The sequence below is a fragment of the Trachypithecus francoisi genome, unplaced genomic scaffold (genome assembly GCF_009764315.1).
Source record: "Trachypithecus francoisi isolate TF-2019V2 unplaced genomic scaffold, Tfra_2.0 Lachesis_group4, whole genome shotgun sequence".
Lineage (NCBI taxonomy): Eukaryota > Metazoa > Chordata > Mammalia > Primates > Cercopithecidae > Trachypithecus > Trachypithecus francoisi.
The window spans coordinates 110,638,501-110,652,034 of NW_022681469.1; the positions used below are offsets into that span (position 1 = coordinate 110,638,501).

At 58.8% G+C, this 13,534-nt stretch overlaps 1 protein-coding gene across 1 annotated transcript in view; it reads left to right on the forward strand.

Moving 5' to 3' along the window:
• The first annotated feature begins 7,087 nt into the window (after positions 1-7,087).
• The window catches only part of LOC117072198 (putative GTP-binding protein 6), a 9,334-nt gene continuing 2,887 nt past the window's right edge, over positions 7,088-13,534 (forward strand). Inside the window, 7 exon segments of the mRNA XM_033192115.1 lie at positions 7,088-7,460; positions 7,463-7,495; positions 9,055-9,192; positions 10,764-10,834; positions 11,031-11,161; positions 11,806-11,873; positions 13,336-13,529. Coding sequence (XP_033048006.1) covers positions 7,148-7,460; positions 7,463-7,495; positions 9,055-9,192; positions 10,764-10,834; positions 11,031-11,161; positions 11,806-11,873; positions 13,336-13,529 — 948 coding nt within the window. The 5' untranslated portion in view covers positions 7,088-7,147.

Genomic DNA, 13,534 nt, shown 5'->3' on the forward strand with positions numbered 1-13,534 from the left:
TAAGCGGTCTGCGGCCTCTGATGTATTTCGAATACCAACCACGGTGGGGCAGCCGCATCTCACCAGGCAGGCATCCGTAACGGTTTCAGGACCGACTGAGTGGCCAAATCACATATAAAAACCTGAAAGAGGCCAGGCGCGGTGGCTCGTGCCTGTCATCCCAGCACTTTGGGAGGCCGAGGCGGGTGGATCACAAGGTCATTAGTTCAAGACCAGCCTGAGCAACATGGAGAAACCCCGTCTCTACAAAAAATACGAAAGTAGCCAGGCGTGGTGGCGGGCGCCTGTCATGCCAGCTATTTGGGAGGCTGAGGCAGGAGAATCGCTTGAGCCCGAGAGACGGAGGCTGCACTGAGCTGAGATCGGGCCACTGCACTCCAGCCTGGGCGACAAGAACAAAACTCCGTCTCAAAAAATAAATAAATAAAAATAAAAAAACTGTAAGAGCCCAGCGTCCTTATACAAAGGCTGGAATGTCACCAAGGCCACCAAGAGTTTTGCCGAGGCCTTTCCTGGGCCTTGAACCATGACAAGATTACGAAGGAATTCCCAGCAGGACCCATTTGGGTTTAAAGAAGTTTTACTGGGGGGTCTGAAGAAACTCCCCAGGCCTCCACAAACAAGGTTTCCTAGGGTGTAAGGGATCTGTCCAAACCTCCATGGTTTACCAGGAGATGAGATAAGGGTAATCAGCACCCCCCCAGACCCACCTATAGTGAGACAATTTACTGATGCTCCAGAGAAAAGTCTTTAGGACTCAGACCTACATTATAGATTAGAAGAAATTAATGCTTCATGCCTTTTTTTTTCTCCTGAGGCCGAGTCTCACTCTTGCCCAGGCTGGAGTGCAATGGCGCGATCTCCGCTCACTGCAACCTCTGCCTCCCGGGTTCGAGCGGATTCTCCTGCCTCAGCCTCCTGAATCGCTGGGATGACAGGCACCTGCCACCATGCCGGCTAATTTTGTATTTTTAGTAGAGACGGGATTTCCCCATGTTGACCAGGCTGGTCTCAATCTCCCGACCTCAGGTGATCCACCCCCTCAGGTGATCCACCCGCCTCGGCCTCCCAAAGTGCTGGGATGACAGGCGTGAGCCACCGCACCGTCCCACTTACGTCTTTGCATGAATGCACACTTTACACATATAGCATACAAGGTACATAAGCACTGGAAAACTTTGTAATTTTGAGTCTGGTGGTAATTTCCAGACCTTCTCCCTGTACCCGGTTACAGAAATAAAACCTGTCCTCTCCCAGTTCATCCACGTCGCGTTGTTGGGCTGTGAGAAAAAGCAGGCCGAGCTTCGGTTTGGTCTGGGAACAAGAGAAGTGACATTGTGCCATCATGATCGGTTTTCTTCCCTCTTTTCCTCTATCAGGACATAGTATCAATAACAGAGAAGACAGTAAGACATTTACCACCTCATCAGCAAGAATGTTAATCCCCACTGTTCCCCTCCCGCATCTCCCAAAACCACTGGAAGAAACGAAAGCAGGGCCAGGCACGGTGGCTCACGCTGTCATCCCAGCACTTTGGGAGGCGGAGGCAGGTGGATCACCTGAGGTCAGGAGTTCAAGACCAGCCTGGCCAACATGGAGAAACCCCATCTCTACTAAAAAAATACAAAATTAGGGGCATGGTGGTGCCTGCCTGTAATCCCAGCTACTCAGGAGGTGGAGGCTGCAGTGAGCCCAGATCGTGCCGTTGCGCTCCAGCCTGGGCAACAAGAGCAAAACTCTGTCTCAAAAAGAAAGAAAGAATGAAAGAAAGAAAAAAGAAAGGAAGGAGGCGAGGGAGGCGAGGAGGCGAGGGAGGCGGGAGGGAGGCGAGGGAGGCGAGGGAGGCGAGGGAGGGGAGGGGAGGGAGGCGAGGGAGGCGAGGGGGCGAGGGAGGCGAGGGAGGGGAGGGAGGGGAGGGAGGGGAGGGAGGGGAGGGGGGGGAGGGAGGCGAGGGAGGGGAGGGAGGCGAGGGGGGGGAGGGGGGGAGGGGGGGAGGGGGGGAGGGGGGGAGGGGGGGAGGGGGGGAGGGGAGAGAGAAAGGAGGGGAGGGGAGAGAGAAAGGAGGGGAGGGGAGAGAGAAAGGAGGGGAGGGGAGAGAGAAAGGAGGGGAGGGGAGAGAGAAAGGAGGGGAGGGGAGAGAGAAAGGAGGGGAGGGGAGAGAGAAAGGAGGGGAGGGGAGAGAGAAAGGAGGGGAGGGGAGAGAGAAAGGAGGGGAGGGGAGAGAGAAAGGAGGGGAGAGAGAAAGGAGGGGAGGGGAGAGAGGAGGGAGGGGAGAGAGAAGGAGAGGAGGGGAGAGAGAAAGGAGAGGAGGGGAGAGAGAAAGGAGAGGAGGGGAGAGAGAAAGGAGAGGAGGGGAGAGAGAAAGGAGAGGAGGGGAGAGAGAGAAAGGAGAGGAGAGGAGGGGAGAGAGAAAGGAGAGGAGGGGAGAGAGAAAGGAGAGGAGGGGAGAGAGAAAGGAGAGGAGGGGAGAGAGAAGGAGAGGAGGGGAGGGGAGAGAGAAAGGAGAGGAGGAGAGAGAAAGGAGAGGAGGGGAGAGAGAAAGGAGAGGAGGGGGAGAGAAAGGAGAGGAGGGGAGAGAGAAAGGAGAGGAGGGGAGAGAGAAAGGAGAGGAGGGGAGAGAGAAAGGAGAGGAGGGGAGAAAGGAGAGGAGGGGAGAAAGGAGAGGAGGGGAGGGAAGACGGGAGGGGAGAGAGGAGATCTACGTCCAGCGAGAAGCCCCCAACACAGACCACACACCCTGGAAACATCTGCTCCTGTGAGGTTTTTAGAGACAGGGTCTCTCTGTTGCCCCGGCTGCAGTGCACCGGTACAGTCACAGCTCACAGCAGTGTTAGCCTCCCAGGCTCAGATGATCCTCCGGCCTCAGCCTCCCTAGTAGCCGGGAGGACTAGGCGTCCACCACCCAGTCCAGCTAATTTTTAAAATTTTCTCAGGGCCAGGCACGGTGGCTCACGCCTGTCATCCCAGCACTTTGGGAGGCCGAGGCGGGTGGATCACAAGGTCAGGAGATGGAGACCAGCTGGGCAACATGGTGAAACCCCGTCTCTACTAAAAATAAAAAAGATTAGCGGGCGTGGTGGCGGCGCCTGTAATCCCAGCTATTGGGAGGCTGAGGCAGGAGAATCGCTTGAACCGGAGGTGGAGGTTGCAGTGAGCTGAGATCGTGCCACTGCACTCCAGCCTGGGTGACACAGTGAGACTCTGTCTCAAAAAAAAAAAAAAGAAAAGAAAAAGTATTCTTACAGAGAAGAGGGTCTCACTGTTGGCCAGGCTGGTCTGGAACTCCTCGGCTCAGTCAGTCCTCCTGTGTTGGCCCCCGATGGTGCTGGGAGGACAGGCCTGAGCCACCGCCCGGCCACCTACAGCTTTTTGTCCCCAAATTCAGACCAGGAAGAGGCACAGCTCAGGCGTGAGCAGCCTGAGTCGACGCCAGGTGGCGCCCAGATACCGAGCCAGCTCTGTCTGCAACGCAGCCTCATCCCCGGACCTGCATGTCCCCTCTCGTCCCAGAGCTCGACACCCCCAGAGCCATCATCCCCCCCAACCGCAGGGCTCACCCTTCCAAGGACCCCTGGCCGGGGTCTGGGCCTGCGAGGTGGTCCGTGGACTCGCTTACGGACACTCCTTCTGCTCAGAGGGCACAGAGACCAGGTACTAAAGGATACTGATGGCTACACACACGTCCCTGAGCTCACCCCCTGGGGACGCCCAGAGCTCCTCCCACAGCACCTTCGAAGCTCTCATTCCATCTCTCAGTCTATTAACAGGGCAGACGGAGCCCAGGAGATTGACGGCTACACACACACACACACACATCCCTGAGCTGTCCACCTGGGGACGCTCTCATTCTATCTCTCAGTCTATTAACAGGGAAGACAGAGCTCAGGGATTGACGGCCACACACACACACATGCACGCACGTCCCTGAGCTCTCCACCTGGGGATGCCCAGCGTTCCTCCTACAGCACCTTCAAAGCTCTCATACTGTCTCTCAGTCTATTAACAGGGCAGATGGCACCCAGGAGATTGTCAGCTACACACACACACACACAACACACACACACACACACACACGTCCCTGAGGTGTCCACCTGGAGACGCTCTCATTCCGTCTCTCAGTCTATTAACAGGGAAGACAGAGCCCAGGAGATTGACAGCTATACACAAACACACACAACACACACACACACACACACACACACACACCTGACTTCACACCTGGGGATGCCCAGAGCACCTCCCACAGCACCTTTGAAGCTCTCATTCCGTCTCTCAGTCTATTTAAACAGGGCAGATGGAGCCCAGGAGATTGTCGGCTACATATACACATACACATACACGTACACACACACACACACACACACACGGAGCCCAGATTGACAGCTACACACCCCCCTCCCCCTACACACACACGTCCCTGAGTTCACCACCTGGGGACGCTCTCATTCCGTCTCGCAGTCTATGAACAGGGAAGACAGAGCCCGGAGAGGCCTCTGTCCCGCGCTGCCTGGCAAATCTGGGTTCGATTCTGAGTTCAGCGATGTTAAAAAATAATAGTCTACGTCCCCTGCTTAGGGCTACATATAGCAAACCCTATTTACCCCGGCTGGGCACATCACGATTCCACCTGCAGAGGCTCCCATCACTGTCCTAGGTCCATCCCCAGCTTGGCGATGGTTCCAAATGCCTCCCCCGACCGCCCCCCAGTCAAGGTCTTGCTCTGTCGCCCAGGATGGAGTGCGGTGGCGCGATCTCAGCTCACTGCAACCTCCACCTCCCACGTTCAAGAGATTCTCCTACCTCGGCTTCTGGGGTAGCTGGGACTACCGGCACCTGCCACCACGCCCAGCTAATTTTTGCATATTTAGTAGAGTCGGTGTTTCTCCGTGTTGGTCAGGCAGGTCTCGAACTCCTGACCTCAGGTGATCCACCCACCTCGGCCTCCTAAAGTGCTGGAATTACAGGCTTGAGCCACTGTGCCTGACCTCAGACACTATTGATGCTTCTTGTTTGAGATGGGGTCTTACCTCTGTCACCCAGGCTGGAGTGCAGTGCTGCAATGAGCTCACTGCAGCCTCCACCTCCTGGGCTCAAGTGATCCTTCCCACCTCAGCCTCGCGAGTAGCCGGGACCACAGGCACCCACCACCATGCCTGGCTAATTTTTCTTTTTCTTTTTTTTTTTTTTTTTTTTGTAGATAAGGGGTCTTACCATGTTGCCCATGCTGGTATCAAACTCCTGGGCTCAAGCAATCCTCCCACCTCAGCCTCCTTCCCAACGCATAAATGGGGGAGACATTTCTGCACAGTCTCCGCTGTCTCCCCCATTCTGTTTTACAACTACGGTCACATAAAGTAACGCAAAAAGGCGAGCCCCGTTATTCCCCTTAAAACGTAGCCTGGAGCTTGCAGGAACCTGGCAGGTGGTAAAGATTCAGAGGCCAATTGAGATCACACGAGTTTAAGCTAATTCAGGTGATTTTAAGCTAATCAAGGGCCCCTTTCACGCAGGTGACTTTAAACGAATCGAGTTCTCCTTTCACAGAACTAAAAAGGTAGGTTAATTTACACAAATGCGCAGGCTACAGCCACCTGTCCTTCCTAGGGACTTCGGGCGGAAAATGTCACCTCTCACACCGGTAATCCAGCCCTGCAGGGCTGTTAGGAAGGGAATTAGCAGCTGGGATACCCCGATCCTACAATGAGGGGGAATTAGCAAACCCTCCTGAAATACCAAGAAGGCTACGGCTTCCTGCAGACGCTTAAGGAACATGCCAAATGCAACTGATCTGAAAAATCAAGAACTGCTGGTGAGGGCTGGGGTTGCGGGACGCTTTGCACACACGGGTCAGTTTGTGGGGGAGCTTCTACTGGGACCGGCTGCCTCTCACCATCCCTTGGACCCAGTGGGGCGCCGTTCGCATCTTCCTGGCATCTCCCAGGCCCCTGCCCCACTCACAGCTCCTCCGCAGGGGCTCCCGAGGCTGGACTCAGACCTGCTGGATCCCATCCAGGCCCCCAATGTAGACTCAGAGACCCCTGGGATGGACTCGAGGCCCCAAAGCAGATCAGGACCCTAAGAGCTGGACTCCACCCTCCAAAGCAGCATTCGGGACCCTCACGGCTGGACTCGAGGCCCAAGGCAGACATGGGGACCCCTGGGAGGCGTCCGGGATCCCCAGGACACGATTCGAGGCAGACGTGGGGACTCCTGGGCGGTGTTCAGGACCCCCAGGGCTGGACTCAAGCCCCCAAGGCAGACAAGGGACCCACCTGGGCGGCGTCCGGGACCCCCCCCAGAGTAGGTCTCCAGCCCCCAGAGCAGAGGTGGGGACAACTGGGCGACGTCCAGGACCCCCCGAGCTGGACTCAAACCCCCAAGGCAGACGTGGGGACCCACCTGGGCGGTGTCCGGGACTCCCACGGGGGAACACCAGTCTCCAAGGCAGACGTGAGGACCCCCAGGCGGTGCCCGGGACCCCCGGGCTGGACTCGAGCCCCCAAAGCAGACATGGGGACCCCTGGGTGGCCTCCGGGACCCCCAAAGCTGGACTCATGCCCCCAGGGCAGACGTGGGGACTCCTGGGCGGCTTCCGGAACCCCCACAGCGGCACTCCAGGCTCCAGAGCACACGTAGAGACCCCTGGTCGGTGTCCGGGACCACCAAGACTGGACTCGAGCCCCCAAGGCAGACGTGGGGACCCCGGGACGGCGTTCGGGATGCCCGGGGATTGAAGTCAAGCCCCCGAGGCGGCGTTCCGCACCCTCGCAATCAGACTTGGACTCTACCCAGCGCGGAACAGGGTAGGACGGGAGCGAGAACAAGGTGGGTGAAGGGCAGCGCCGCCGGGGCTCGGGATCCTGGCGCCTACACGGCCGGCGGCTGCACCGGGCCCCGGGTCCACGAGGAGCAGCCCACGACTAATAACACGTGGCCCGGCCCCGCCTCCCTTGCCCGCGGCGCTGGGGAGCCCGCCCCGGCCGCACGCCAATCACCAGCACGTGACGCGGGCCGACCAATGAGGAGCACGCCCTGTGCCGAGGAGCGGCGCTGGTAAGCCCGCCCCAGCCGCACGCCAATCACGAGCACGTGACGAGGATCGGCCTGTGGGCAGCCCCCGCCCCACTGCTCAGCCGCCCGACGCGCCATGTGGGCCCTGCGGGCCGCTGTACGCCCGGGACTGCGGCCCTCCCGCGTGGGCCGCGGCCTCCCGGCTCCGAGGGCAGCCGCGCCGTCCTGTCTCCTGCGCGCGTTCGCCCATGCCGGCCGCAGGGGCCCCGGGAATCTGGAGGGGCTATGGGACGGAGGGCGGGGTCTGCGGGCGGACGGCGGCCGAAGCCGCGCGGAAGACGACGAGGAGGAGCCGGAAGATGCGAACGAAAACACGGAGGAGGAGCTGCTGCAGGGAGAGCCTCTGCTGCCGGCGGGGACCCAGCGCGTGTGTCTGGTTCACCCTGACGTCAGTGGGGCCCGGGGAAGCCGCAGATGACGCGAGGTGACCGCGGCGGGGCTTCCAGGAGAAAAACGGGAGCTGCAGATCTGGGGGCGGGGCTTCGGAGGGGAGGGTCTCATAGGTGGAGATTCAGGGGCGGGGCTCTGAGGCATCTCATAGGTGGAGGCGCAGGGGCGTGGCTCTGCAGGGAGGAATTCATAGGCGGAGACTCGGAGGCGGGGTTCGGGAGAATCAAGTGGCGATTCGGGGGCGGGGCTCGGGAGATTCATAGGTGGAGAGGCAGGGTGGGGCTCTGAGAGGAAGATCTCGCCTGGCGACGTAGGGGCGGGGCCTCAGGGGGCGAGGCTTTAAGAAGAGGATCTGATAGGTGGAGATGCAAGGGTGTGGCATTGGGGGCGGGATTCTGAGGGGACTATCTCCTAGGTGGAAATTCAGGGGCGGGGTTGTGGGGGAGAATCCATAGGTGGAGGCAGGGGCGTGGCTCTGCAGGGAGGATTCATAGGCGGAGATTCGGGGGCGGGGCTCAGGAGACTCATAGGTGGAGATTCGGGGGCGGGGATCCGGAGAATCACAGGAGGAGACGCAGGGCGGGGCTCTGAGGGGAAGATCTCAGGTGGTGACGTAGGGGTGGGGCTTCAGGGGGCGAGGCTCTAAGGAGAGGACCTGATGGGTGGAGACGCAAGGGCGTGGCGTTGAGGGGTGGGGCTCTTAAGGGAGGATCTCCTGGATGGTGATGCCCGGGCCAGGCTCTGAGAGGAGGATGTCATAGTTGGAGGTACATGGGCAGGGTTCGGGGGAGGAGGCCATGGGTGAAAGGGTGGGGCTTATGGGGAAGAGGGGAGGCTGTCATAGGTGGAGGTGCATGGGGCGGGGCTTCAGGGGGAGGGGCCTGTGGGGAGGAGCTTGTGGGGTGGGGTCGAGCCCGTGGGATGGAGCCCATGGGGTGGAGTGGGATGGGGTGGTTCTCGCTGATAGGACCCCCGTTTCTCTTGCCCGGGTTAGAGGTAGGCACGGTGTGTTTGAGGTCAGGGGAGGGAGGGTGTCCAGGGGACCAATCCGTGTCCAGTCTCCCCCACTCCCTAGAGGAGGAAATGCAAATGAGGTAAGTCGCTGCATGTGCCAGAGTCTCAAAAACGTTGATTTTTTTTCCTCGGAAGTCCCTGTAGTCGATGAATGGTTTTCCTTTACGGGTGTTTTCCAAAATGGTCAATCCTTGGAACAGCGGAAGCCCCAAAGTGCTCAGAACAGCGCGCAGACCTCTTGCCTCTCTGCTCCCAAAACCTGCCCGTGGTTCCTCAGTAATCCCTGAGCACCCCCAGCTCCCCGGTTTCCTGCTGCACCCTCCAGGAGCCCAAATTCCACGTAAGGCAGGGTCGCCCTCGTGTCCCGCCATGGCTCCGGCGTCCTTCCCCTGTCAGATTCCTCCTTAGAGGACCTACAGGGCACGGAGTCATATCTGGGGACAAACGCCGGCTAGGGGTGCGTTCTCAGGGGCCATTGTCTCAAGGACAGGAGGAGGCCTCTCTGGGCGGGTGTGGACGGGGGCCCCGGGCCTACCCCGAAGGGAAGCATCTCTCACGATGGTCTTTGTGTCCCCGCAGCCGAGTGGCAGGTGGCGGAGGCCACAGCACTGGTGCACACGCTGGACGGCTGGTCCGTGGTGCAGACAATGGTCGTATCCACCAAATCACCGGACAGGAAGCTCATTTTCGGCAAAGGAAACTTCCAATACCTGACAGGTGGGTCCATGCAGACCTGCTCCTTCCCCAAACCTCCTTTCCTGTCCGCTGCTGCCGAGAACATTCGACCCAGACAGACTGAAGGTCGGGGGTCTCGCTGGGGTGCCCAGATGATCTGGGAGCACACACCAGTAGGAGTCGGAGGACGCTGAGGCTGCACCTGTGTTGAGACTCACACCCGGCCCTGGAGAGATTTAAACTGGTCAAGGTTAGGTCGGGGCAGTTTTTAGAGTCCAACAAACAGGGTGGGCAGTGGACTGGCTGTAACCCCACCTGCCCCTGCAGCCTCCAGCCAAATCCTCCTTCTGGGTAGCCCCTGCGCAGTCTCTAAGGCTGGGGTCCTGCACGGGATCCTTGCGCTTCCCAGGTTTTTGACCATACGGCTTACAGTGCAGAGTGGGGAAGACCCTACTCACTTGCCGAGGTGGGGGGTCGGCTTCCCTGGGTCTCTTGCCAAGATGGGGGTCCCCTTCCCTGCCTGACTCAGATGCATGTCATCCCGGCCGGGATGTGTTCACACGTCTCTGTGTGTGTCGCACCAGAATGTGTTCACCATCCGTGTGTCCACACTGGGATGTATCCACTGTGCATGTGTCTGTGTGTGTCCCTGTCAGGATGTGTCACACTGTGTGTGTCTATGTCTGTTCCACCGGCTGTGTCCACCGTGCATATGTGTGTGTGTGTCCTTGTCAGAACATGCTCACCATGTGTGTGTGTCCGTCAGAATGTGTTTACTGCGTGTGTCTCTGTGTATGTGTCTGTGTGTGTCTGTCTCTGTTGGGATGTGTTTACTGTGTGTGTCTGTATGTGTGTGTCTGTGTGTGTGTGTTTGTCCCTGTTGGGATGTGTTTACTGTGTGTGTGTGTGTGTCTCTGCATGTGTGTCTGTGTCTGTCCCTGTTGGGATGTGTTTACTGCATGTGTATGTGTGTCCTGGCCGGGATGTGTTTACTGTGTGTGTGTCTGTGTGAGTGTCTGTGTGTGTGTGCATGTGTCAGTGTCCTGGTTGGGATGTTTACTGTGTGTGTCTTTGTGTGTGTGTCTCTGTGTGTGTGTCTGCATGTGTGTCTGTGTCTGTCCCTGTTGGGATGTGTTTACTGTGTGTGTCTCTGCATGTGTGTCTGTGTCTGTCCCTGTTGGGATGTGTTTACTGTGTGTTTGTGTGTCTGTGTTTATCTGTGTGTCTGTGCGTGTCTGTGTCTGTCCCTGTTGGGATGTGTTTACCGTGTGTGTGTGTGTCTGTGTGTGTGTATCTGTGTGTCTGTGCATGTCAGTGTCTGTCCCTGTTGGGATGTGTTTACTGTGTGTGGATGTGTGTGTGTCCTGGCCGGGATGTGTTTACTGTGTGCGTGTGTCCCTGCCGGGATGTCTTCACCGTCTGCATGTGTATGTGTGTAAGGCACACGCCCCTAGAGACACACCGTCTCCCACACTGACTTCCTGGATCCTGGGTCTCGTGCTCAGGAAGTCGGGGACGCCTGTGACCTGGGCACTCCAAAGGGCATCGTGGGCTCATCCCGCAGTCCAGGGACCCGGACGGCCAGCCTCTGACGGGACCCCCTCTTCTGTTAGAAAAGATCCGAGGGTCTCCAGACATCACGTGCGTCTTCCTGAACGTGGAGAGGATGGCAGCCCCGACCAAGGTACCACAGAACGTGGCTTGCTGTGTTTGTCCCCATATTCCCCGTGATGAAAGAGTGGACGCCACAGTGTCCCGCCAGGTGGGGGACATGGGGACACGGTGGGGTTAAGGCATGACAGACGTCCTCCTTCCTCTCAGGTTGGCCACCAGCACCTGGCCTTCCCCTGTGGCTTCTCAGTTGCTCTCTCCTTTTGTAGAAAGAACTGGAAGCTGCCTGGGGCGTGGAGGTGTTTGACCGCTTCACAGTCGTCCTGCACATTTTCCGGTGCAACGCCCGCACGAAGGAGGCCCGGCTTCAGGTGGCCCTGGCGGAGATCCCGCTGCACAGGTATCGTGACGGGGTACCTGGGCCCCTCCGTTCTGTACTCACCTGTAGGTCGTTCTGGGGGTACGTGAGGAAGAAACCCATCATGGGGGACTGGGCGCGGCGGCTCACGCCTGTCATCCCAGCACTTTGGGAGGCCAAGGCAGGCGGATCACGAGGTCAGGAGATCAAGACCATCCTGGCTAACACGGTGAAACCCCGTCTCTATTAAAAATACAAAAAATGAGCCGGGCGTGGTGGTGGGCACCTGTCGTCTCAGCTACTCGGGAGGCTGAGGCAGGAGAATGGCGAGAACCCGGGAGGCGGAGCTTGCAGTGAGCCGAGATCATGCCCCTGCACTCCAGCCTGGGCAACAGAGCAAGACTCCGTCTCAAAAAAAAGAAAAGCGCTGTGGGGTCACTGTCTTCAAGGCCTGATGGGCTCGTTTTCCCCGACCGCCCACCCCAGCTCCCCATGAGGTAGGTCCCCTCGGCCTGGGACACAAGTTACTCACAGTGTCTGAGCTACACGCAGAGCGGGGTCCCCAGCGCCAGCTCCTCCCTTCTGCCCGGAGGCCCTAGCTCAGTGCCCCCTTCACCTTGGCCTCGACCTCCGCTGGGAGGGAGACAGCGTCCGCAGAGAGCGAGGCACTCCTGTTCCCATGCCAGGTCGAACCTGAAACGGGACGTCGCCCACCTGCACCAGGGAGCCGGCTCGCGCTACATCATGGGGTCAGGTAACTCGGGCCGCGTCCCAGGACGTCCTGGGAATGGGGGCATCCGCGGCAGCCACCCTCAGCCCTGGAAGATGCCGACAGGGTGGGAGCCAGCTGGGGGCTCGTCTCCTGATAGCATTTGAGGAGATAGGAGATGACGGTGGTTCTTTGAGGTTTTTGCCCAAACAGGGAGTCACAAACTGGGGATTTAAAGAGCAGAAATCTATGCTCTCCCATCTTGGAGACCAAAAGTCTGAGATCTAAGGTGAGGACAGGGCTGCGCTCCCTCCAGAGGCTCCTTCCGCCTCTCCCAGCTCCTGGGGGCTCCTGGCGTCTCTGGGCTTGTGGCTGCATCACTCCAGTCTCTGCCTGCATCTCCACATGGCCTCCTCCTCTGTGTCTGTGTCTCCTCTTCTGTCTCTTACAAGGACACCTGTCATTGCATTTATGGCCTATCCTAATCCAGGATCATCTCATTTCTAGATCCTTCTCTTAGGACCAACACCCTATTTCCAATAAGGTCCCATTCACCGGTTCTGGGAATTAGGATGTGGACAGAGCTTTTGGGAGAACCACAGTTCCATCCACTACAGTTGTATCCAGTTCCCTCTGGAGGCTCTAGGGGAGGGTCCCTTCTGCCTCTTCCAGCTGCTGGGGGCTCCCGGCGTCTCTGGGTTTGTGGCTGCATCACTACAGTCTCTGCCTCCATCTCCACGTGGCCTCCTCCTCTGTGTCTGCGTCTCCTCTTCTGTCTCTGAGAAGGACACCTGTCATTGCATTTATGGCCCACCATAATCCAGGATCATCTCATTTCTAGATCCTTCACTTAGGACCAACACCCTATTTCCAAATAAGGTCCCATTCACCGGTTCTGGGAATTAGGATGTGGACAGAGCTTTTAGGAGAACCACAGTTCCATCCACTACAGTTGTATTCACTTCCCTCTGGAGGCTCTAGGGGAGGCTCCCTCCTGCCTCTCCCAGCTCCTGGAGGCTCCCGGCGTCCCTGGGCTTGTGGCCGCATCACTCCAGTCTCTGCCTCTTAGAAGGACACAGGTCTTTGCCTTAGGGCCCACCCTAACCTAGGACGGTATCTTGAGATCCCACAAAGAGCATATTTCCAAATCAGGTCCCATTCCCAGGTTCTGGGACTTCGGATGTGGAAGGGGTATCCCTGAGCCCCGCGCCAGTGACGTCCCGGGCTGGGCCCCGGTCGGAGGCCTCCGTAGTGCTCAGGCCTTTCCTTTCTTCCCCAAGTCACGGGAAGCCCTCATCGACCTCACAGGGTGGACGCCTGGAGGCGAGATCCCGTCCGCCGAGCACAGCCCTTTCTCATGGAACGGGGCTGCGTTGGGGCTGCTGCTGGGGAAGGCAGCCGGGCCCCCAGATGCCGGAGCAGGAGCAGGCCCCGGGCCCTCACGGACCCTTGGTGGCACCCCCCGCTCTTGCGTGGCTCACCACCTCCCCGTCTTGGCTGCTTTTAGGAGAGTCCTTCATGCAGGTGCAGCAGCGTCTCCTGAGAGAGAAGGAGGCCAAGATCCGGAAGGCCCTGGACAGGCTCCGTAAGAAGAGGCACCTCCTCCGGCAGCAGCGGACGAGGCGGGAGTTCCCCGTGGTCTCCGTGGTGGGGTACACCAACTGCGGTGAGCCCCGCAGGGAGGACTGGCCCAGGGAAGGGGTTCC